The sequence below is a fragment of the Heteronotia binoei genome, chromosome 2 (assembly GCF_032191835.1).
Source record: "Heteronotia binoei isolate CCM8104 ecotype False Entrance Well chromosome 2, APGP_CSIRO_Hbin_v1, whole genome shotgun sequence".
Lineage (NCBI taxonomy): Eukaryota > Metazoa > Chordata > Lepidosauria > Squamata > Gekkonidae > Heteronotia > Heteronotia binoei.
In genome coordinates this window covers 17,228,545-17,252,147 of record NC_083224.1, presented here as the reverse complement: position 1 = coordinate 17,252,147, position 23,603 = coordinate 17,228,545, and the positions used below count along the sequence as shown (strand labels likewise).

Here is a 23,603-nt window from a genome sequence, read left to right as displayed (position 1 = left end):
GCTCTCCTCCTTTGGGACGATGAGGGAGGGAGAGAAGGCGAAAATAAAAGGGAGTGCTTATGCAGGAGAAAGAGTAAATCTTGACTCCCATGGCTCCTTTAAGACTGTCATGAGAAAAATTGGAATTGGGTTTGGGTTCCACATCAAACTATCAGAACCATATTGATTTTCTATAGTGAAAAGGCTAGGCCATAAGGTACAGCTTGCTTGGTTTCTCCAGCCAGACTGTCAGAATAGCTTTCTGCCTCCCCCCTCCCTCCAATCGTCACTATCACACACATCCTGGGAACGCTGCCAGCTAGAAAAGGGAGGAGGCATTGACACAGATAAAAACAAAAATTGCAGTTCGTACAGAATGACCTTACTGCTCCAAAACGCTTAACTGCAAAAGGAAGAGAGCATTCCTCTCTTGAGTGTTTGAACAGATTACAGAAAGGACGGGTTATCTTAGCCAAATCAATTGGAACAGAAAACAAACACTCTTGACCATCACAACTTGTTTTATTACACCCCACACTTACAAAAGTAAGCATTCTTGTAAGCACATCCTCTCCCCACAAGACTGCATCTGTCCGTCAATTTGAAGTCATCAAAGGTGTAAATTATGACAGTGCAAAATGTTGTAACCATTGATCTCAAGAGTGTAAATTGTAAGATCAAAGCTCAGGGTCTCTCTAGCCATGCTCGGAAGACTCTGCTTTTGTCACAGAGGATTGTTGAGAGGTTCAAGGGACCCTCGCGGGGGTGCAGAAGAAACATGGAGTGAAAATGTTTAGCATTGTTTTAAATACTTACAAATGGGGGACTTAATTGTTGTTAAATGTTGTACTCATTTGCGTCCTGGGAAACGGGGCCGGTTGGCTGCCTTCCCAGAAAGTTTGAAGGCTAGTTGCTATCTATGTTGTTAAATAAAACGAAGTCTTGAATTTCTCACTCAGAATGTCTTGAGTAGTTGATTGCATGCTGTTAGATAGGTTGTGTTTCCAAAATTCAGGTGCAGGCCCTGGTAGGGCGACAAAGAACCAAACCCCTGTGGGTGTGGGGATTCCCCAAGAACTGGGATTTCTCCCCACAAAGACCAGCAAAGTTTTATTTCAGGTATGAGCTTTCGTTCTTCCTTAGAGAGGGTGGGTGGGTGAGAGGATGGGTGGATTCTTCTGCCAAGCACAATTTACATTGAGATCGCCCTTCTGTTTTCTTTGAGACTTCCTCTCTCTCTCTCTCTCTCTCTCTCTCTCTCTCTCTCTCTCTCTCTTTTATTGGGGGGGGCTAGGGAATAAAATTTTAGGTGGAGGGACCATGGGGCACAGTATGACATCACAAACTTTAAAAAGAAGATAAATAAATGAGGTCCAGCGGAGGAGGCAGGGGGTGCCCTTGGAGCTCTCCTGCCCTTCCAAGAGGCCCCTAAAGGAACGCTGGCAATTGACAGAAGGGAGCTGTTGGTGGCACTGCGGGATGAAAACAAGACACAGTGGGGTGCCTACCAGGGCCAGCCCTAGGGCGTGGGGAGCTCTAGGCAGGCTGCTGCTTCGTGCTCCTCCTTGCCCTGCGCCGCCCGCCTTGCCTCTCACCTTGGATGCCCGTTGCTCACCGATGCAACTCTATGGCACCACGAGCGAGCGCAGCAGCGAGAGCGGAAGCGGCAGTAAGAGCAGGGTGGTGAGAATGGTGGTGGCAGCAAGAACAGGGCCATGAGAGCGGTGGCGGTGAGAGCAGGGCATCCACGTCTCCCTTCCCTTTCTTTTCCTGCCTTGGCTCTGGGTGATCTGCAGCTCCTCACCAGAAGACTTCAGTAAAAGGAGAGGCCATACAGGCGATGGGGGGGTGGGATTGGTTGGATTGGCCTGCCCCCCCCCGCCCCCTCCCACGGGCCTGTGTGTATGTGTACTAAAAGGAAGGAGCACATTGGGATAAGAAAAAAGAATGAGAAGGAAATTATTTTGGCTTATACTGAAAAGTGTTTTTGCTTTTTGTTCTAGATTAGATTTCTCTATGCCTTCTGGGATTTTGCTTTGTTTCAGAAAGACCCTGGTTAGGAATTAGAACACCTGGATTGGATTCCATTGTTTAATGGCTGGAAGTAGATGGCTAAGTATTTAAAAGTAGATTTATGGATCTGTAAATTCCAGTTCAACATGTCTCCATCTCTGGCTGCCTTTCTTCACTCCCCCTTTGCTTTTGATGCGCTAGCACTGATCCCCCCCTCTCCAATTTAAACAGATGAAGAAGAAAAAAAGAAACCTAACAGCACAGCTTCCAATCTCTGTTAGAGGAAAGGAGCGAGAGTCTGGTAGCACCTAACAAAATTTCTGGCAGAGCATGAGCTTTTGTGAGTCACTGTTCACTTCTTCAAATACAGCTAGAATGCTGTATTTGTATTGGTCCTTTATATCTTGGGGAAAGGAGGGATTTCAGATGCCAATTGACAATAGCAGACGTTGGTAATGACACAGGAAACCTAGGTCTCAATTCAGTCCTGGAGGATGGCTTGAGTTTCATTATCAGTTGCAATTCAGTAGACCCTCTTTTTAATATGCCTTTGAAATTCCTGTGTAAGAGAACTGATACTCTTAGGTCAGCCATTGAACATCCAGGAAGGGTAAATGCTCCCCCACTAGTGTGCAGCTAGCCTTGTGGACGCTGGATGCTGCCTGCTTACCCAAGAGGTGGGGACTCCGAGGGACCCAGGCTTGGGTCCTTGACAGGGCCACTCTAATGCAAACATGGAAAATCTCTCCAGAATAATTGTTTTACACAGTTTGTAGAAAGACAGGCCATTCCTTAAGGTGGGAGCCACCACAAGGAAGGCACGTGTACTGGAGGTTATTAGTTTTGACCATTTGTAGGTTGGAACCTGCAGGAGAGCTCATTCAGATTAGCAAAGGCAGGGCTTTTTTTGAGCAGGAACATGCAGGAACGCAGTATCAGGGGGTGTGCCTAATGTGCAAATGAGTTTGTGCTGGTTTTTTCTACAAAAAAGCCTTGTGTGAAACAATGGTGATGTCAGAGGGTGTGGTCTAATATGCAAATGAGTTTCTGATGGGCTTTTTCTACCAAAAGTATTGTGGTGCATAGTGGGAGAGGCAGTCTCACAAATAGGAAGGTCCAAGGCCACGAACAGCTTTTCATGTATTAACCAATACTTTACTTTGAGTCAGGTAACTGATGGGTAGCCAGTGGAGTGACCATGGAGGGGAAGTAATATGTATGGTCCATCTTTTGTTGTTGTTGTCATCAAATCACAGCTGACTTGTGGTGACCCCGTGGAGTTTTTAGAGCAAGAGAAGTTCAGAGGTGGCGTGCCATTGCCTGCTTCTGTGTCATGGCCCTGGTATTCCTTGGAGGTCTCCCATCCAAATATTAGCCAGAGCCAAACTTGCTTAGTGTCCAAGATCTGATGACTTCAGGCCAGCCTGAGCTATTGATCCAGCTCCCAATAATAGCCAAGCTGAAGCATGCTACACCAATGGGAGTTTCAGAATTGATGCTGAGGGGAGGCCAATGGACAGTGCATGATAGTCGTCTAGTCTGGATGTCACCATGGCCTGGATCCAGGTGGCCAGGTCAGCCGTATCAAGGTGAGGGGCTGTCTGATGGCTAGGCTGAGTTGGGAAAAGGCATTACTTGGAGCTGTGTTAACTTGCTTCTACTGCAGTACTGTTGGATCTGGTATGATCCCTAGACACTTAACTAAATCACCAACATCTACTGAGTCACCCTTGTTCACGTTAATTCACCCCCTCAAAGAACCCTAAAAGGTTAGTGATCTTCCCTTATGGAATCCATGTTGATTCTTCCTCAGTGGCTTTCGTGTGCCTGCTAGTTCTATTTTTAATATGAAGTATGAAGAAAGTATGAACCTATGAAGAAAGGTTAAAAAGCTTGGGGCTCTTTAGCTTGGAGAAACATCGACCGAGGGGTGACACGAAAGAGGTTTACAAGATTATGCATGGGATAGAGAAGGTAGTGAAAGAAGTACTCGTCTCCCTTTCTCACAATACAAGAACTCATGGACATTCAATGAAATTGCTGAGCAGTCGGGTTAGAACTGATAAAAGGAAGTCCTTCTTCACCCAAAGGGGGATTAACACATGGAATTCACTGCCACAGGAAGTGGTGGTGGCTGCAAGCATAGGCAGCTTCAAGAGAGGATTGGATACACATATGGAGCAGAGGTCCATCAGTGGCTATTAGACACAGTGTATTGTTGGAACTCTCTGTCTGGGGCAGTGATGCTCTGTATTCTTGGTGGGGTTTTTTGGGGGGGGCACAGTGGGGGGGCTTCTAGTGTCCTGGCCCCACTGATGGACCTCCTAATAGCACCTGCTTTTTTTAGCCACTGTATGACACAGAGTGTTGGACTAGATGGGCCATTGGCCTGATCCAACATGGCTTCTCTTATGTTCTTAATATCAATTCTGCCAATTTACCCACTATTGATGTTAGACCGATGACCTGTAATTTCTTGGATTGCCCCTGGAATCTTTTTTAAAGATGGGGGTTACATTAGCAACTATCCATTCCTGGGGAATGGAGACATATTTTAGTGACAGATTGAATATTTTTCTCTGGAGATTCACAAGTTCAAATTTGAGTTTCCCGTCCGAACTCTTGGATGTATGCCATCTGGGCCTGATCCACCCTCCAAAGCAGCCATTTTCTCCAGGAGACCTGATCTCTGTCGCTGGGAGTTCCATTGTAATTCTGGGAGATCTCCATGTCCCACCTAGAGGCTGGCCAGTCTAGGTCTGTCAGCAGCCACTGGATGACTTGAAGCCATCTGATCAGGGTTGGTAGGAGTAGGTGGAGTAGGCAGCCGCGTAGGGCGCTACCCCACCTGGGGGCACCAACAGGTGCCCCCTTACTCCCCTCCATTCTTCCGAAGAGTGCACCGTTTTAGTGGTGCCGGGCCGTTTTAGTGGTGCCCGTCTGCTTTCGGGTTGAAAACAGCCAAGTGGCACCCTCATAGAAAGGCACCACTTGGCCGCTTTCATCCCGAAAATGGCTGGGTGCCACTAAAGCGCCATGCTCTTCGGAGAGTGTGGTGTTTTAGTGGCACCCCGCTGCTTTCTGGTTGAAAGTGGCCGAGCGGTGCCTTTCCACGAGGGTGCCACTTGGCTGCTTTCAGGATGAAAGCGGTAGGGCGCTGCTTAACTGCCTTGCTCTTTGGACGCTTCGAAGGAAGTCTCTGAAGAGCAGGTCGGCTGCATGATGATGTTACTTTGTGGAGGCATATTTTGTCACTTTGTGGAGGCATGGAGGCAAAGTGATGTCACTTTGTGAAATCATTGTGGTGCGCATGCGCTAAATGACTGCAGGGGGGAGGCGCAGCGCAGGGGTCTGCCGGGAGCTGCGGAATCCCTAGCGCATCTGACTTGTGTGTCTCACCTAAGACTGACTGGTCGATACCCTTCAACAGCAGCCACCCTAGGGAAGCCAGCATGGCGTGTTGGCTAGAGCTTCAGAGTTGGACCCTGGTTTGAATCCCCATCTTGTTATGGAAGCTCACCTGTGTGATTATAGGCTAGTCACAAAGTTTCAATCGAACCCACTTTACATGGTTGTTGTGAGGATAAAAAGGATCAGAGAAGAATGATACAAGTTCCTTTGGCCCGCACTGGAGAAATGCCAGGGTATAAATGAAGCAAATAAAGAATACATATAGGTGATGATCAATGTTCCCTCTAAGATGCAGAGTCTTGTGAGCGAAAATTCTGCATTTTGAGCCACTGGTATTAAAGCTGTGAGCTGCTGGCATTAAAGTGGTGAGCTACTGCATAAATTATTGCGATGTGGGGGTCATCCTTCCTGAGCTAAGACAAAAATGTGTGAGCTTGAGACTACAAATCTGTGAGCTTGCTCACACTAACTCAGCTTAGAGAGAACACTGCTGATGATGTGAGCGGCTAAAAGGTAGGTTGGTTGGTGAATGGCTGAGGAGGAGAGAATAAGGCAGGGAACCGGGAGAGGATATGGGGACTGCCAAGGAGAGGGAAACATTGGGGGGGGGGGGGAATAGAGGGGAATGTGAGGTTCCCCTTCCCGAGTGCTTGAGGGTTTCCTACCAGGCAGGTTGGCTTGGCCCAGGGGCCAGCATCACTCAACTGGGCCATTGCTTTCCTAGGTGGAGGGGGGGGGGGGCTTCCCGGGCTCTTCTTTCTTTGGCCTGTCTCCATCCCCCACCTTCTCTTCCGCCGCCCCCCACCTCGGCCTCTCTAGCCAACAGCGCTGCTCTTTTAACCCTTTCACGGCTGCAGAGCCCAGAAGAAAAGCCCTCCCCGTAAAGACCACCGCCCTCCCCTCGCGAGACTGGGCTTCCTTCGGCCCGGCTGCAGTCAGCGACGCCTCTAATGGGGTTGCTCGGCAGTCGCTCCGCACAGGGCTGCAGTGCACCCCAGACTGGATCAGCCTTGAGTCTTCTTCCCAGGAAAAGAAAGGCAGGGAGCTTTATTTTTATTTATTTATTTTGGGGGGGGGGGGGCTCTGCAAACCTGAAGGGGTTAAAGCCAGCCGAGCTGTTTGCTAGAGAGGCGGGGGGGGGGGGGGGCAGAAGCTTGAGACGGGCCAAAGCAGGAGGAGCCCGGTAGCTGCTGCCCGGGAGGATCCCTTCCCCCCCAGTGAGTCCTTGCAGTCTGGGAAGGCAGAAATTCTGCTCTCGCCACGTGTTTGGGAGAGGGGGCGTTAAAACCCTTTGCAGAGAGGGAGGCTCTTCTCTGTAGGGGTCTCATAGCTCCGGATCGGGGCCTCCAGGCAGCGGGTGGGGGGTGGGTGAGGAGGGGGGCGCCCTAGACCAGCCCCATCCCTGCATCCTGCCCTGCTCGAGGGGGGAGGGAGTCTCTCCTGGAGAGATTGCGAATGGTTTGGCATTTGCAGTGGTTCTTGCCCTGTGTTTCTGGGGTGGGCCGGGTCTGCTGGAAGTCCCCTCGCCCGAGTCCCGTTCTTGGGGAGATGAACGTGGTGGAATGAAGAGCCACCCGGCAGCAGAGGCTGGAAGGCGGGAGCTGATTTTTGGAACAAACATCAATTCTGAGCCGCGGAGGGAGGCCCAGGTACGAGCTTTTGTGTGCACGCTGTGCAGCACACACACTTTTTCAGAATTGTGCAGGTTTTTGCATTTCTAAAGAAAGGAAATATCAGTTTGTAGCCCTGCGTGTTTCTTCTGGAGGTTGACCATCACCAGTGGTCTGACCTAGCCTCAGATCGCAAAGCATGGAGGCACACCATCCACCAGGCTGTCTCTTCCTTTGAGAACGCACGCATAGCTGGTCTTGAGGACAAAAGGAGATGGAGGAAGAATCGCACTGCTACAGGACCAACCCTAAATCAGACTTTTCCCTGCAGCCACTGTGGCTGGACCTGCCTGTCCCGCATTGGTCTTGTCAGCCACCAGCGAGCCTGCAGCAGACGTGGACTATTGCACCCTTCTTAAATCTTCGTTCGCGAAGCCAAGCCCAGAGAGAGAGTGTGATGTAGTTCCATTCCATGCAGTTCAACGTGGTGCTTCCATGAAGATAGATTTAGGTGGGCAGCCGTGTTGGTCTGAAGCAGCAGAACAAAGTTTGAGTCCCAGGGCACCTTGAAGACCAGCAAACTTTTATTCAAGGGTAAGCTTTCATGTGCAAGCGCAGTGTCAATAAAGCTTTTTTGGGGGGAGGGGGTGGGGTTGCAGTCAATAAAACTTTTTATCTCAGAACTCTTTCAGCCCCACCCACCTCGCAGGGTGTCTGTTGTGGGGAGAGGAAGAGAAGGCGATTGTAAACTGCTCTGAGGCACCTTTGGGCAGTCGGAGTTGTTCAGTCGCACAATTGAGTCTGACTCTTTGCAACTCCATGGACCAAGTCACGCCAGGCCCTCCTGTCTTCCACCATCCTCCAAAGTCTGCTCAAATTCGTGTTAGTTAGTGACGTCAGTAATGCTGTCCAGCCATCTCATCTTTTGCCATCCCCTTCTTCTTTTGCCTTCTGTCTTTCCCAGCATTAGGATCTTCTCCAGTGAGTGCACCCTTCTCATTTGGTGGCCAAAGTATTTGAGCAGTCACAGAATTGGGCAGTCGGAGACCAGGATATAAAACCTACTTTTCTTCTTGACATTTCCACTACACTACAAGAGCTTCTTTTTAACTCTTCTTCATTCGTGGGGGCCAAAACCGAAAAGGCCAGCCAGTGGAGAGACTGCAGAACAGCAGTAAATTCCTGCTCTGTCTAGCTTTTAATAAGAGCTGAGATGTGGCGTTCTGCACCAGCCAGAGATTCTCAGTTGGTTTTTTGGGGAGCCCACAGACTGAACTTGTCTCCTCTCGATGTCACTATGCTGTAGATCCTGGTGGCTGGATTCAGGGTTGGCCAATAGATCAAGGGAAAGGGCTATTTTTCGAGCTAGGCTGAATTGGGAGGGCAGAGTTTTGCAATTGCATTAACTTGCTGCTCCAGCGATAATGTTGGGTCCGGTAAAACATCTAGGCTGTGAACTGAGTCGGCGATGGTTAGCTGAACAACATTACGTCTGTCTTTCCAGGATTTCCTTTCTCTTGATTCACACCATTTAACCGCAGTAGAGGTTGGACTATATGGCCTAAATGGTCCTTCCAGCTCTGGGATTCCATGATTCTAGGCAACAGTTGAGGAGCTCTAACACATCATTGCCTCCTTCTGCTCCTGTTTACCCAGCAGCCTCTGTGCCCTCACGTGGAGAGGCCTGATACCCCTCTGCCCCTTCCCCTCTGCTATTGCCCAACCCTACTGGCCTATTAAGGAGCCACCTGCAATAGTTAAGCCCTTACCCATCGTTTTGTTGCGTGCACCATCAGTGCCAAGAGTTGAGTCCCCAGCCCAATTTAAGAGACTCAACCGCCAGAGGTCTAAGTTAGTTGGTTTGGAGATCCTTTTATTACACATGGGCTCCAGTTTACCCACTTGAGAAGTACCCACTAGGCGGACGGATCCCCAGAATTTGAAATCCACGCTTACAACATCCATGACAGATTTTTAAAAAGGTAAATAATGGTGTTTTCGTTGCCGGAAGGACCGAACAGGAATGTCTTTAAAAGCTTGATATGTAATATAGTACAGTGATGTTAATCCTGATCTGCAAACTACAGTGCAGCTCTGTTGCTAGAGTTGAAAGCCCTATTGAATAATTAATAGTTTGGGGAAAGCCAGGGGAGCGAGCGCCTTCCTAACCTCCTCGGGCACACCAGCTTGGGGTAGTAGTTAAGGAGTGGTGGACTCTAATGGTTAAGGCTTTAACAGTCTCTTTGTCCTGGCTCTGGTTTACCTTGAGATGTGCCCACTAGACAGACTGAGCCCCAGAAATCGGAAGCCAAGCTCACAACATCCCCAACAGATTTTTAGAAAGGCGAATAGTGGTGATTTTGTTCACTCAAGGGCTGAATAAGCATATCTTACAAAGCTTGATATGTAATATAGCACAGTGATGTTAATCCTGAACTGCAAAATTCAATAAGGACACTCTTTCTGATCTACCGGGGTAATCCTTAGGTGTCTTGTCACCAGGGTCAGTGATGTAATTCCATTCTCTTTTGTTTTTTTCCTGCCTTCTTGATCTCCTTCCCTCTCCCTTTTCACACCCAGGGGAATAAAAGTGTCTTTCCAGACTCGGGAGCAACTCAAGATATAAAGGAAGGAGATGGAAGAGAAGGACCCCGAAGGCCCTGGAACTGGCAATACATCCAGGAAAGGTCCCTATCCCCTCCAAACAGGGAGTGGTGCTGCATTCTGGGAAAGAGCCATGCCAGAGATCTTGGTTCAGGACCCTGTGACTGCAGATGAACGCAGCCGATGCTTCTGGCAGTTCTGTTACCAGGAGGCTGGTGGGCCCCGAGAGGTTTGCAGCCGGCTCCACGGACTTTGTAAGGACTGGCTGGAGCCAGAGAGGCGCACCAAGAAGGAGATGGTGGACCTGGTGATCCTGGAGCAGTTCCTGGCCATCCTGCCGCAGGAAGTGCAGGGCTGGGTGAGAGGATGCGGGCCAGAGGCCAGTTCCCAGGCAGTGTCCCTGATCGAAGGTTTCCTCTTGAGTCAGGCAGAGGAGAAGAGGCAGGCACAGCAGGTGAGGGGCTTTCAGTCACTCTGTTCAAGCAGTAGCCTTATCCTAAAGCTTCCTGCCAGCTATCTGTGTGTGTGTGTGTGTGTGAACTGCCATCAAGTCACTATTGGCTTATTGTAACCCTATGAACGTTCTCTTGTTAACAACCTTGCTCAAGTATTGCAGACTGAGGGCTGTGGCTTCCTTGATGGGCTCAATCCATCACATTTTTGTCTTTCTTTTTTCCTGCTTCCTTCAACTTTCTTTTTTAGCATTATTGTCTTTCCCATCGACTTCTTGTAATATCACCAAAATCTGATAGCCTCATTTGAGTCATTTTAGCTTTCGCTGGGTCTTGATTTGATCTAAAATCCACTTATTTATCTTTCTGGCAGACCTCAGTATCCGTAGAAACTGTAAACTCTCCTTCATCAACGCAGAAAATCAACTGTCTTCCTGTCAGCTTTCTTCATTGTCTGACTTTTTCTCACACACATATAGGAATGGGGAATACGGTGGTTCGAATTAACTTGACCTTGGTCACTAGAGACACATGCCTAAGAATTTTTTCTAGTTCCCTCATGGTTACCCTTCTTGTTTGCTGGTTTCCTGTTTGCAGTCTCCCTTTTGGTTGATAATGGACAAAAAAGAACAAAACATTTTGAACAATTTCAGTTTCTTCATCATCAACTTTACATGTCTGTAATTCCACACCACACATTACTTTTGTCTTCTTGATTGTCAGCTGCAATCTTCCTATAGCACTTTCTGTTTTTCATGAGTAATTATTTCAGGTCTTCACAATGTTCTGCCTCTAATGTGGTGTCATCTGCATATCTCAGGCTATTAATGTTCCCTCTGCCAATTTTCACTCCACCTACATCTAAATCTAATCCAGTCTTCCTTATGATATGTAGGCTGAAGAGACAGGGAGATGAAATACATTCTAGTCTGGCACCTTTGCCAATTGGAAAACGTTCCGTTTCTCTGTATTCCGTCCTATCAGTATGCTGTCCTATTAGTGGCCTCTTGCCCAGAGTTGGGCTGGGGCTGGAGAGGGCTCTCACAGCAGCTGCCCTTTCAAGGACAACCTCTGCCAGAGCTATGGCTGACCCAAGGCCATGCTAGCGGGTGCAAGTGGAGGAATGGGGAATCAAACCCGGTTCTCCCAGATAAGAATCCGCACACTTAACCACTACACCAAACTGGCTCTCCTAAACTGGCTCTCCAAACTCTCTCACCAAACTGCAGTCAAAAGCTTTAATGTAAGCTATGAATCACGTTGGTTTTCTTCTGAAATTCTCTCCTGTGTTCCATTAACTAATCTATATTTGCAGTATGATCTCAAGTACCGCTTCCTTTTGTGAATCCACCTGAAACTGAATATCTGCTGTTTCTCTTTCGATGTGTGACATCAGACCTCATTGTTGTGAAATGTTGAGCCTCAGTTGACTTCCATGAGGAATTAATGCAATGGTCTGATACAGTCTTTGATGTCCCCATTTTTCAGAACTGGAATGTAAAATCAGTGTTTTCAGTCTGTGAGCTCTTGTTTTGTTTCCATCTTTGTTAGCATATTTGTGTTATGATTTTGATGAACTTCTTTTCTGTGGCCAGAAATAGCTCTATTGCAGTGGTGGCCAATGGTAGCTCTCCAGATGTTTTTTGCCTACAACTCCCATCAGCCCCAGCCAGCATGGCCAATGGCTGGGGCTGATGGGAGTTGTAGGCAAAAAAAAACATCTGGAAAGCTACCGTTGGTCACCCCTGCTCTATTGATATCCCATCTCCTCCTGGTGTTTTTTTCTTCCAGTTCTTCTCCTCACAGCTTTACTTTCTAAAACTTCTTGTTCAAAAGGTTATTCTTGAAAGGATTTTGTTCTCCTTTCACCTCTTATTTATCTTATCTGTATATGGAGTTCGGCTCTTGTAAGCTGTTCTGAGCCTTCCTCGGCGGGGAGGGCGGGATAGAAATTGAACTAATAAATAAAACAAATAATGTGTATTCTTAGACATTTTTAACTCTAGATCAGTGGCTCCCAACCTTTTTGGCACCAGGGACTGGTTTCGTGGAAGACAGTTATTCCACAGACCAAGGGAGCAGTGCTGGGTTTGTTACCGCCACAGGCCGCCCGCCCACACCCCGTCCCTGTCCCCTTCATGGGAGTCTTTAAATGGGGGGAGACTACGGCTGCTTCTGCTGCTTCCGCACTAGGTAGGCGAAGGATGCTCCCTGTTCCACCCGCCTGCAAGGGGAGGCAGCTTTTGGAGTGAGGCTCCACTGCCTCTTTTGTCTGCCCGGGTCCTGGCCAGGCGAAAGGGGCAGTGCGGCGTCTCTGCTCTGCGGCCCAGTTCCTAACAGGCCACGGACCAGTACTGGTCCATGGCCCAGAGATTTGGGGCCCCTGCTCTAGATGATTCACTAGGTTGTGAAGAAGACCCATTCCTGGTTCTTGCCCCTGTGGTTCAAGCAGTGGTGGAGTCAGGGATGAGTCAAGCAGTGGACTCTGGTGGTGGAGTCAGGGATGAGGAGTCTGGGAGTGGGTCCAGATCCATCTCTTCTGCCTGTTCCATTCCTTCTCTTATCCCCCTCCCTTGCTGTTGTTTCAGATGTGGGGAGGATCCGTGAAGGTGGAAGCAGAGCTCTCTGAGGCAGAAGGAGCTTCGCCAGAGGAAGGTCAAAGGGCGCAGGCCCAGGAGCGTGCCCAAGATGCCCTGTCAAGTGGTAAGGGGGCCTCGTGCCTAGAGAGGATTGGAGCACTCGTTGGTCCCATGGTTCAGATCAGGAGAAAAGGGAAATACTTCTGCAGACTACGTAGAATAGAGTTCTGAGAAATAGTGCCATAGGATGTCATGATGGCTGCTCCACTTTAAGGGGAGTATACAGATTCATGGAGAGCAGTACCATTTGTATTTACATTAATGGAAATGTGCACCTCTTGCCTTCCATTAGATTCAAGGTTGCTCACAAAAAGAAAAAGAAGACAAATTTGTGTGCAGGTATTAGCCAAGGTGATTAAATGAAATCTTGTTTATAACCCCCCCCCCCGAGGTTTGTGGGTATCTGAGCCTTGTCTTCCACCTCTCCCACAGTTTAATAAATGTTCCTACAAAATTTTCTAGAGTGTAAAGAAGACAAGGTTTCACAGTCTTGGGAACTGGGATGCATAAGGAAGATTGAGATGAGCCAACAAAATTGGAATTTGAGGCTAAAATTCTTCCTTCCCATTTTGTCTCCCTTGCAGGCAGTGAAGAGACGCTATCGAGCCCTTTTCTTTGCAGAGAAGTGGAAACGCCTCGTCGACATCTGTCCCAGGTAGGGGAGGATGAACTGGGGATAGTCAAAGCCCTTGCTTCTTTCTCAGGGAAGCTTTTGCTCCTGTTGTCTGAGGAAGAGAGGTTCTGAAGCTCACTGCCTTTATGCATACTGAACTCTGCCTCCTGCACCCTCACAAACACCCTGTTGAGACTGTCAACTCTCTGCCCGGCATGATCTGTGATGAGGGAATCTGCTTTTTCTTTCAGTCTCCATTTTCCTTTGAGGAGGTGGCCGTGTATTTCACCGTGGCCGAGTGGGGCCTGCTGGATCTAGGTCAAAAAGCCCTCTACAGGGAAGTCATGCTGGAGAACTATGGGAGTGTGGCTTTTCTGGGTAAGGATCTTTTGTAGGTGCTAAAGGTGTGAATTGCTTACATTGGGATGATGCATGAAGCAACAGCAATATCTGTTTGTGAGGCCAGTGCAGGTGATTGGCCACCCCTGGATGCCTTGAGAAGTTGGGGTGGCCATGAAAGTGATGTTCATCCTGACCAGGTAGATAGATACAAGCTACCCCAGTGATCCAGGGGCAGCTGAGGCCAATATTGTGGCCACCACTCAAGCTAGAAAGGGCGTTGTGGCCTGAGGCCAAGGGGGGGGCTGAGAGGCCCTCAGAAAAGCTCTAGAAGGAGCTAGATGCTGATTTCTCAGTTGTCAGCCTTTACAGCATCCCTCTCCTCAGGTGGGATTTTGGCCATCCACTCTGACTGTAATCTGGGAAAGATCCGTTCCTCTTAGAGCAGTTAGCCTTGTGGTCTTTGATAGACCATGGTTCTGTTCTTCCACAACAAATTTCCCTCTTTCTTGTTTTCTTTCCTTCTCTGTATAAAAATAATCCATCCCCCCACCCTCCCTCTGTCTAAGAAGCCAGGAATGTAAGAGATGCTACTTTGGTGGGAAGGAAGATCTTAGAAATGCAGACCCAAGAGTGAGGAGTGCCTGACCGGTTTCTTGGCTTCTTGCATGGGTGCTGATTGAAATTCTTTCCTTATTGCAGCAGCAGATGTACGGGAGACTGTTGAGGAATTCCACAAGTTCTCTTTGGAAATAGTCAAGAATGAAGATGCTGAAGAAAACTTTGGAGATGGACCACAGAGGCAGGAGGAAAGCCACGAAGGTAAGAGGAGGAAAGAGCCCATTCCTTGCCAAAGAGGGATCCGTGAAGAAAAGCCAGTCAACAAAAGAAGGAACAAAGGCCTCTGTGTGAACCAGGGAAAAGGGAAATGAAAGTGTGGCTTTTGCCAAGAGCTTCAGTCAGAGAATGAACATCATTTGGCAGACGCTAATTTCCTTAGGAGGGAAATTATATAATTGCTTGGAATACAAAAACCTCTTCTATCATAAAACAGCCCTTTCTTAATATCAAAGAAGTTACACGGGTAAGGAGCCATAAAAATGGTAAGAGTCCCAACCAAGTGTCTCTGATGCAGGAAGCTTAATGTACTTCCAAAGTGTGTATTATTGTACAGTTCATGTAAACAGGAGGAAGGCACTGAAATCTTTGGAGTGTGGATGAAACTTCAGGAGCATATTAGACCTCCTTGCATGGATTCTAACAGGATCTCTCTGTCTCTCTCTCTCTCTCTCTGTCTCCCTCTCTCTCTCTCTCTGTCCCTCCTAGCAGGGGATGATCAGAGGAATGAGGAGGATAAGGAACTGTATCATCTATCGCCAAATGATGTCAAGAATGAAGTTTTGGGAAAAAACATCAGAATTCAAAGCAGGCCTCAGAGACAGAAAGTCAGGTGCAAGGTTAAGAAGAGGGATAAATCCATTCCTTGCCAAGGGAGGGATTTCCAAGAAGTAATTCAAAGGTTGGAGGAAACGTACAAGTGCTTGGAGTGTGGAATGAACTTCTCCGATCAAACCCAATATAATATACATTTTTCAAAGCACAGTATAGTGAAGGCATGTAAATGCTTTCGATGTGGAAAGTACTTCAGATACAAATCAAAACTCCATGTGCACCAAAGGATACACACAGTAGAGAAACATTTTGAATGCCCAGATTGTGAAAAGAAATTCAGTCATAGTTCCCTTCTTAAACAGCATCAAAGAATCCACACAGAGGAAAAGCGTTTTGAATGCTTAGAGTGTGGGAAGAGATTCAGCTGCAGTGGCGATCTTCAAAGTCATCGACGAAACCACACAGAAGAGAAGCCTTTCAAATGCTCAGAGTGTGGGAAAAGATTCAGTGGGAGTGGCAATCTTCAAAAGCATCAAAGAACACACACGGGGGAGAAGCCTTTTGAATGCTCTGAGTGTGGGAAAAGATTCAGTGGGAGTGGCAATCTTCAAATTCATCTAAGAAGCCACACAGGGGAGAAGCCTTTTGAATGCTCTGAGTGTGGGAAGAGATTCAGTCAGAATGGCACTCTTCAAATTCATCTAAGAAGCCACACAGGGGAGAAGCCTTTTGAATGCTCGGTATGTGGGAAGAGATTCAGTCAGAGAGGCCATCTTCAGTTTCATCAAGGAAGCCACACAGGGGAGAAACCTTTTGAATGCTCAGAGTGTGGGAAGAGATTCAGGGACAGAAGCAGTCTTCAAATCCATCTAAGAACCCACACAGGGGAGAAGCCTTTTGAATGCTTGGAGTGTGGGAAGAGATTTCAACGGAGTGGCAGTCTTAAACTGCATCAAAGAACCCACACAGAGGAGATGCCTTTTGAATGCTTGGAGTGTGGGAAGAGATTTCGGCGGAGTGGCAGTCTTAAACTACATCAAAGAACCCACACAGGGGAGAAGCCTTTTGAATGCTCAGAGTGTGGGAAGAGATTCAGGTACAGTTATGATTTTCAAAGTCACCTAAGAACCCACACAGGGGAGAAGCCTTTTGAATGCTCAGAGTGTGGGAAGAGATTCAGGGACAGTCATGGTCTGCGAAGTCACCAAAGAACTCACACAAAGGAGAAGCCTTTTGAATGCTCAAAGTGTGGGAAGAAATTCAGTTGGAGTGGTCATCTTGAAGGTCACCTAAGAACCCACATAGGGGAGAAGCCTTTTGAATGCTCAGAGTGTGGGAAGAGATTCAGTTGGAGTGGCCATCTTCAAAGTCACCTAAGAACCCACACAGCAGAGAAGCCTTTTGAATGCTTAGAGTGTAGGAAGACATTTAGCCGTAGTTGCGATCTTCAACAGCATCAAAGAACGCATACAAGGGAAAAGTCTTTTAAATGCTCACAGTGTGGGAAGAGTTTCTGCAACAGCGGCTACCTTCAAAAGCATCAGAGAACTCACACTGGGGAAAAGCCTTTTCAGTGCCCAAAGTGTGGGAAGAAATTCAGTCAGAGTGGCAATCTTCAAAATCATCTACGAATCCACACAGGGGAGAAGCCTTTTGAATGCTCAGAGTGTGGGAAGAGATTCAGGGTCAGTAGCAATCTTCTGAGTCATCTAAGAACCCACATAGTGGAGAAGCCTTTTGAATGCTCAGAATGTGGGAAGAGATTCAGGGACAATAGCAGTGTTCAAACTCATCTACGAATCCACACAGGGGAGAAGCCTTTTGAATGCCCAGAGTGTGGGAAGAGATTCAGTAGGAGTGGAAATCTTAAACAGCATCAACGAACCCACACAGGGGAGAAATCTTTTGAATGCTCAGAGTGTGGGAAGAGATTCAGTCACAGCAGCCATTTTCAAAGTCATCAAAGAATCCACATGAGGCACAACGTTTCGGAATAGAAAGAGATTCAGCCAGTGTAGTTATCTTCAACAACATCTAAGAACCCACAAAGGGGAAAAACCATGTAGCTTCTTAGCCTAAGGGTGTTGAATTCATTTCCCCCCCTAATGATCTGACAGAAATGTCACTACGTTGGGCTAGGCTATATGTGCCACAAAGTGTAATGCCAGATACCAGAGATATAAACATTAGAAAGGACATAGGCAAATCCAGTTAACAGTACTATTTTTTACTCAATAAGGCTGATAATTCTTTGTTTTGCAGTCTTCAATAACTGACGTCTCTTCCTCTGAATTACTGCATCAAAATTTGGAGTCGATGTCTGTACTATAGCAATCTTGAGTGTGCTGGTTAGGTGTGTATCTGTAAGCTGACAATGTACTTTTGATTTATGGATATTTATTCTGGAATAAAGCTTTTCAGAGATGCATGTTGTTCCAAATATATATAGAATTTTAGAAGCAAAGTCTTAAGGTAGGGATAGTTTTGACCCAAAATATTGATATAATTTACTAATACCAACTTCAGAAAGCTTATCCTTCCATGTAGCATCACACTGCTCCCCCACCTACCTGCAAGTCATAGCATCTTTTGATTGGTAGGTGAGGAGCATTTTCCCAATTCTACTGACTCACAATATATAGTCTACCCTCAGAACCCCTTCCACCTTAGAGAAACTTTTCCTCTCCATCTTCCTCCCCATTTCTCGGCATAAGCAGTCCTCTTCCCGCTCCAAAAATACATTTCCTCACTACTTTAGATCAGCAACTTTTTTTCTCCTCTGCGCTGGAAGCATTTTTGCTTGTGAAGCTGAGTTTCTTCCCCATTTAGAGAGGTTCACATAGAATATGAACCCTTCAAGGAATGGGTGCCACTTCCATCAACAGTAGCTGAATGGACCACAGAAATCATGAACCCTCTGAAGATTCTTCATCCCCCTATCAATCACCAGACCTCCTCAATCTGCCCTTGTTTCCCACTGCCTCGGAGTGATTCACCCACGCCAATCCACTCTCCTCCAAATTCCAGACTGCTCCCTCTCCTTTCCTTGCACTTCATTCCCGCTAAGAGACCTGATGATCTCCTGTCATGATCTGAGGCCTAGTGTGGCCTAGAGGGCAGATAGAAGCCGGTGTAGGAGTAGATACGGGGGCCTACATTTCCCAGGATTCCTGATGTCCCTCTGATTGGGTGGCAGAGTTTTTGAGCAAAAAGTAACCCCAAGGCAGGGGAAGAGCCTGAGAGGAAAGTATAAATAGGCTTGGCTGGGAAAGGAAATTGTTCTCTCTGCTGAGGCTGGTCTGGAGGAGGGTGCAACTGTAGAGAGATCCCTCACCCTAAGGAGGTGATGAGTTTTAGTATTAGAGGAAAGGGACGTATAGATAGTCTCGTTTGGGCTGTTTCTTTACACCAACCTTTGCTGTTTCTTTATTCACTGTTGCAGTAAATGCCTTTACTACCCACTTATTGTTTGAGCACTTATAATAAATCTATCGTTAAACTGCCTGGGTTCTCACTTCTCCTTGGTCACAGTTAAAACATATTTGTTAATAAGGAAGAGACCGGCTCGGTGGGATTGACAGAAAAAAGAAGAAGATTGGGCTGCTCAGCAAAGAAAAAGAAGATATTGGATTTATATCCTGCCCTCCACTCAGAGTGGCTCACAATCTCCTTATCTTCCTTCCCCACAACAGACACCTTGTGAGGTGGGTGGGGCTGAGAGAACTCTCCAAGAAGCTACCCTTTCAAGGACAGTTCTGCGAGAGCCATGGCTGACCCAAAGCCATTCCAGCAGCTACAAGTGGAGGAGTGAGGAATCAAACCCGGTTCTCCCAGATAAGAGTCCGCACACTTAACCACTGCACTAAACTGGAGGAGTGGGGAATCCTGAGGGTGGGTGAAATCATTATAGCACGTCAAAGTCTATCCCATGGGGCACTTGTTTTAAGTAGCAACATTAGATGTCCTTTAAAAAGAATGAGTATGAAGATTATCTGGACACCATCGTACTCTCCATCAGGGACTCAAAAGAGAATTGTGATATTTACCCTTTTCCATTCCATCCTTAGCAGAGCCTTGTGAGACAGGTCCACTTGAGTGCATGCAGTGGTCCTGAGGTGACAGTCCAGTTTCAAGGCAGAAGGACATTTGAACTTGGCTCTCCCAGATTCTAGCCCAGCAATTTCAAACATAATGGTCCACAGGCTGCATCCGTACCATGGAAGTTTCAGATCCTTCTCACAGGGTCTCTTCATTGGAGCTGCTGCCGCCATTGTATCACAGCTCGCTTTTGCACAGCTCCCTCTTTCTGGTTCCTACCTTTTTGTGTGGGATACAGCCAAGCCAAGCCTCCATTGGCTAAGCTCTCCTCCTTTGGGAGGATGAGAGGGGGAGAGAAGGCGAAAATAAAAAGGAGTGCTTGTGCAGGAGAAAGAGTAAAGTTTGACTCCCATGGCTCCCTTAAGACTTATGATTAAAATTGGGTTTGGGTTCCACGTCAAATTATCAGAACCATATTGATTTTCTATAGTGAAAAGGCTAGGCCATAAGGTACAGCTTGCTTGGTTTCTCCAGCCAGACTGTCAGAATAGCTTTCTGCCTCCCCCCTCCACTCATCTTCACTATCACACACATCCTGGGAACGCTGCCAGCTAGAAAAGGGAGGAAGTATTGACACAGATAAAAACGAAAATTGCAGTTCATACAGAATGACCTTACTGCTCCAAAATACTGCTGAAGGAAGGGAACATAACACTCTTGACCATGATAACTTGTTGTATTACACTCCACACTTACAAAAGTAAGCATTCTTGTAAGCACATCCTCTCCCCACAAGACTGCATCTGTCTGTCAATTTGAAGTCATCAAAGGTGTAAATTATGACAGTGCAAAATGTTGTAACCATTGATCTCAAGAGTGTAAATTGCAAGTTCAATGCTCGGGGTCTCTCTATCCATGCTCTGAAGACTCTGCTTTTGTCACAGCATCATTGAGAGGCTCAAGGGACCCTCATGGGGATGCAGAAGAAACATGGAGTGAAAATGTTTAGCATTGTTTTGAATACTTACAAATGTTAACTGTTGTACTCATTTGCGTCCTGAGAAACGGCGCCGGTTGGCCACCTTCCCAGAAAGTTTGAAGGCTAGTTGCTATCTATGCTGTTAAATAAAATGAAGTTTTGAATTTCTCACTCAGAGTGTCTTGAGTAGTTGATTGCATGCTTTTAGATAGGTTGTGTTTCCAAAATTCAGGTGCAGGCCCTGGTTGGGCGACAAAGAACCGACCCCCTGTGTGTGTGAGGATCCCCTAAGAAATGGGATTTCTCCCCACAAAGACAGCAAAGTTTTATTTCAGGTATGAGCTTTTGTTTTTCTTCTTCCTTATAAAGGGTGGGCGGGTGAGAGGATGGGTGGATTCTTCTGCTAAGCACAATTTACATTGAGATCGCCCTTCTGTTTTTTTTGAGACTTCGTCTCTCTCTCTCTCTCTCTCTGAGTCTGTGTATGCAGGCCTGTAGCCTGAAAATTTTAGGGTAGGGGGCGGGGCTAGGGAATAAATAAAATTTTAGGTGGAGGGGCCATGGGGCCCAAAATGACATCACAAACTTAAATTTAAAAGATCCAGTGGAGAAGGCAAGGGATGCCCTTGGAGCTGTCGTGTCCTTCCAAGAGGCTCCTAAAGGAAAGCTGACAATTGACAGAAGGGAGCTGGCGGTGGCACTGTGCGATGAAAGCAAGACACAGTGGGGTGCCTACCAAGGCCAGCCCTAGGGCGTGGGGCACTCCAGGCAAGTTTGCTGCTTCGTGCCACCTGTAGGAGAGCGCACTCAGATCAGCAAAAGTATTGTGCATAGTGGGAGAGGCAGTCTCACACAGTCCAAGGCCGTGAAGAGCTTTGCATGTATTAACCAATACTTTATTTTGAGTCAGGTAACTGATGGGTAGCCAGTGGAGTGACCATGGAGGGGAAGTAATATGTATGGTCCATCGTTTGTTGTTGTTTCCATCAAGTCACAGCTGACTTGTGGTGACCCTGTGGAATTTTTGGAGCAAGAGAAGTTCACAGGTGGCTTGCCATTGCCTGCTTCTGGGTCATGGCCCTGGTCTTCCTTGGAGGTCTCCCATCCAAATACTAGCCAGAACCAAACTTGCTTAGTGTCCAAGATCTGATGACTTCAGGCCAGCCTGAGCTATTGATCCAGCTCCCAATAATAGCCAAGCTGAAGCATGCTACACCAATGGGAGTTTCAGAATTGATGCTGAGGGGAGGCCAATGGACAGTGCATGATAGTCGTCTAGTCTGGATGTCACCATGGCCTGGATCCAGGTGGCCAGGTCAGCCGTATCAAGGTGAGGGGCTGTCTGATGGCTAGGCTGAGTTGGGGAAAGGCATTACTTGGAGCTGTGTTGACTTGCTTCTGCTGCAGTACTGTTGGATCTGGTATGATCCCTAGACACTTAACTAAATCACCAAGGGCCAAGTAAGCATCTGCTGGGTCACCCTTGTCCACATGTTTATTCACCCCCTCAAAGAACCCTAAAAGGTTAGTGATCTTCCCTTATGGAATCCATGCTGATTCTTCCTAAGTGGCTTTCGTGTAACTGCTAGTTGGATCTTTAATATGAAATATGAAGGAAGTATGAACCTATGAAGAAAAGTTAAAACGCTTGGGGCTCTTTAGCTTGGAGAAACATCGACTGAGGGGTGACGATAGAGGTTTACAAGATTATGCATGGGATAGAGAAGGTAGAGAAAAATACTTGTCTCCCTTTCTCACAATACATGAATTTGTGGACATTCAATGAAATTGCTGAGCAGTCGGGTTAGAACTGATAAAAGGAAGTACCTCTTCACCCAAAGGGGGATTAAATGGAATTCACTGCCACAGGAGGTGGTGGTGGCTGCAAGCATAGATAGGGGACTGGATAAACATATGGAGCAGAGGTCCATCAGTGGGTATTATCTACAGCGTATTGTTGGAATTCTGTCTGGAGCAGTGATGCTCTGTATTCTTGGTGCTTGGGGGAGGCACAGTGGGAGGCCTTCTAGTGTCCTGGACCCACTGGTGGACCTCCTGATGGCACCTGTTTTTTTTAGCCTCTGTGTGACACACTGTGTGGCCTGATCCAACATGGCTTCTTTTATGTTCTTGATACCAATTCTGCCAATTTACCCACTATCGATGTTAGACCAATGACCTGTAATATCTTGGATTGCCCCTGGAATCTTTTTTAAAGATGGGGGTTACATTAGCAACCTTCCATTGCTCGGGAATGGAGGCATATTTTAGTGACAGATTGGATATTCTTATCTGGAGATTCACAAGTTCAAATTTGAGTTTCCACCCTGCACTCTTGGATGTATGCCATCTGGGCCTGATCCACCCTCCAAAGCTGCCATTTTCTCCAGGGGACATGATCTCTCGCTGGGAGTTCCATTGTAATTCTGGGAGATCTCCATGTCTCACCTAGAGGCTGGCCACTCTAGGTCTGTCAGCAACCACTGGATGACTTGATGCCATCTGATCAGGGCCGGCGCATGGGAGAAGGTGGCGTAGGCAGCTATCTAGGGTGCTATCCCACCTGGGGGCGCCAAGAGGCCCCCGTACTCCCCTCCACTCTTCAGAGATTTCCCTGGAAGCTTCCAAAGTGTGAGCCGTTTAAGCGGCAGGACGCTGCTAAAACACCGCACTCTCTGAAGAGTGTGGCGTTTTAGTGGCACCTGGCCACTTTCTGGTAGAAAGCAGCCGAGTGGTGCCCTCATGGAAAGACGCTTGACCACTTTCATCCCGAAAGCGACTGGGTGCCACTAAAACGCCACGCTCTTCAGAGGCTTCAAAGGAAGTCTCTGAAAAGCCAAGTCGGCTGCATGATGACGTCACTTTTTGACATTACTGTGGTGCGCACACGCACAAATTGACAGGAGCAGGGGCGAGGTGCAGCACAGGGGTCTGCCGGGAGCTGCAGAACCCCTAGTGCCGGACCTGCATCTGATTTGTGTGTCTCACCTAAGACTGATTGGTCGATACTCTTCAACAGCAGCCACCCTAGGGAAGCCAGCATGGCGTATTGGCTAGAGCTTCAGAGCAGGGTCTCAGGGTCCCAGTTTTGAATCCCCACCTTGTTATGGAAACTCACCTGTGTGATTATAGGCTAGTCACAAAGTTTCAGCTTAATCCACTTTACATGGTGGTTGTGCAGATAAAAAGGATCAGAGAAGAATGATACAAGTTCCTTTGGCCCGCACTGGAGAAAAGGCCAGGGTATAAATGAAGCAAATAAATAATACATTTAGGTGATGATGAGAGGATCTAAAAGGTAGGTTGGTGAATTGCTGAGGAGGAGAGAAGAAGAAGAAGATGAAGAAGATATTGGATTTATATCCCGCCCTCCACTCTGAAGAGTCTCAGAGCAGCTCACAATCTCCTTTCCCTTCCTCCCCCACAACAGACACCCTGTGAGGTGGGTGGGGCTGGAGAGGGCTCTCCCAGCAGCTGCCCTTTCAAGGACAGAGAGCAGCCTACAATCTCCTTTCCCTTCCTCCCCCACAACAG

The 23,603-nt window shown here is 47.4% G+C and overlaps 1 protein-coding gene across 1 annotated transcript in view; it reads left to right on the top strand.

Annotated features, from left to right (window-relative positions):
• Window positions 1-1,596: 1,596 nt before the first annotated feature.
• The window catches only part of LOC132567227 (zinc finger protein 79-like), a 34,860-nt gene continuing 12,853 nt past the window's right edge, over window positions 1,597-23,603 (top strand). Inside the window, exons 1-4 of the mRNA XM_060232916.1 lie at window positions 1,597-1,662; window positions 12,658-12,772; window positions 14,987-15,991; window positions 20,867-20,979. Coding sequence (XP_060088899.1) covers window positions 1,597-1,662; window positions 12,658-12,772; window positions 14,987-15,991; window positions 20,867-20,979 — 1,299 coding nt within the window. The remainder of the gene's footprint in view (window positions 1,663-12,657; window positions 12,773-14,986; window positions 15,992-20,866; window positions 20,980-23,603) is intronic.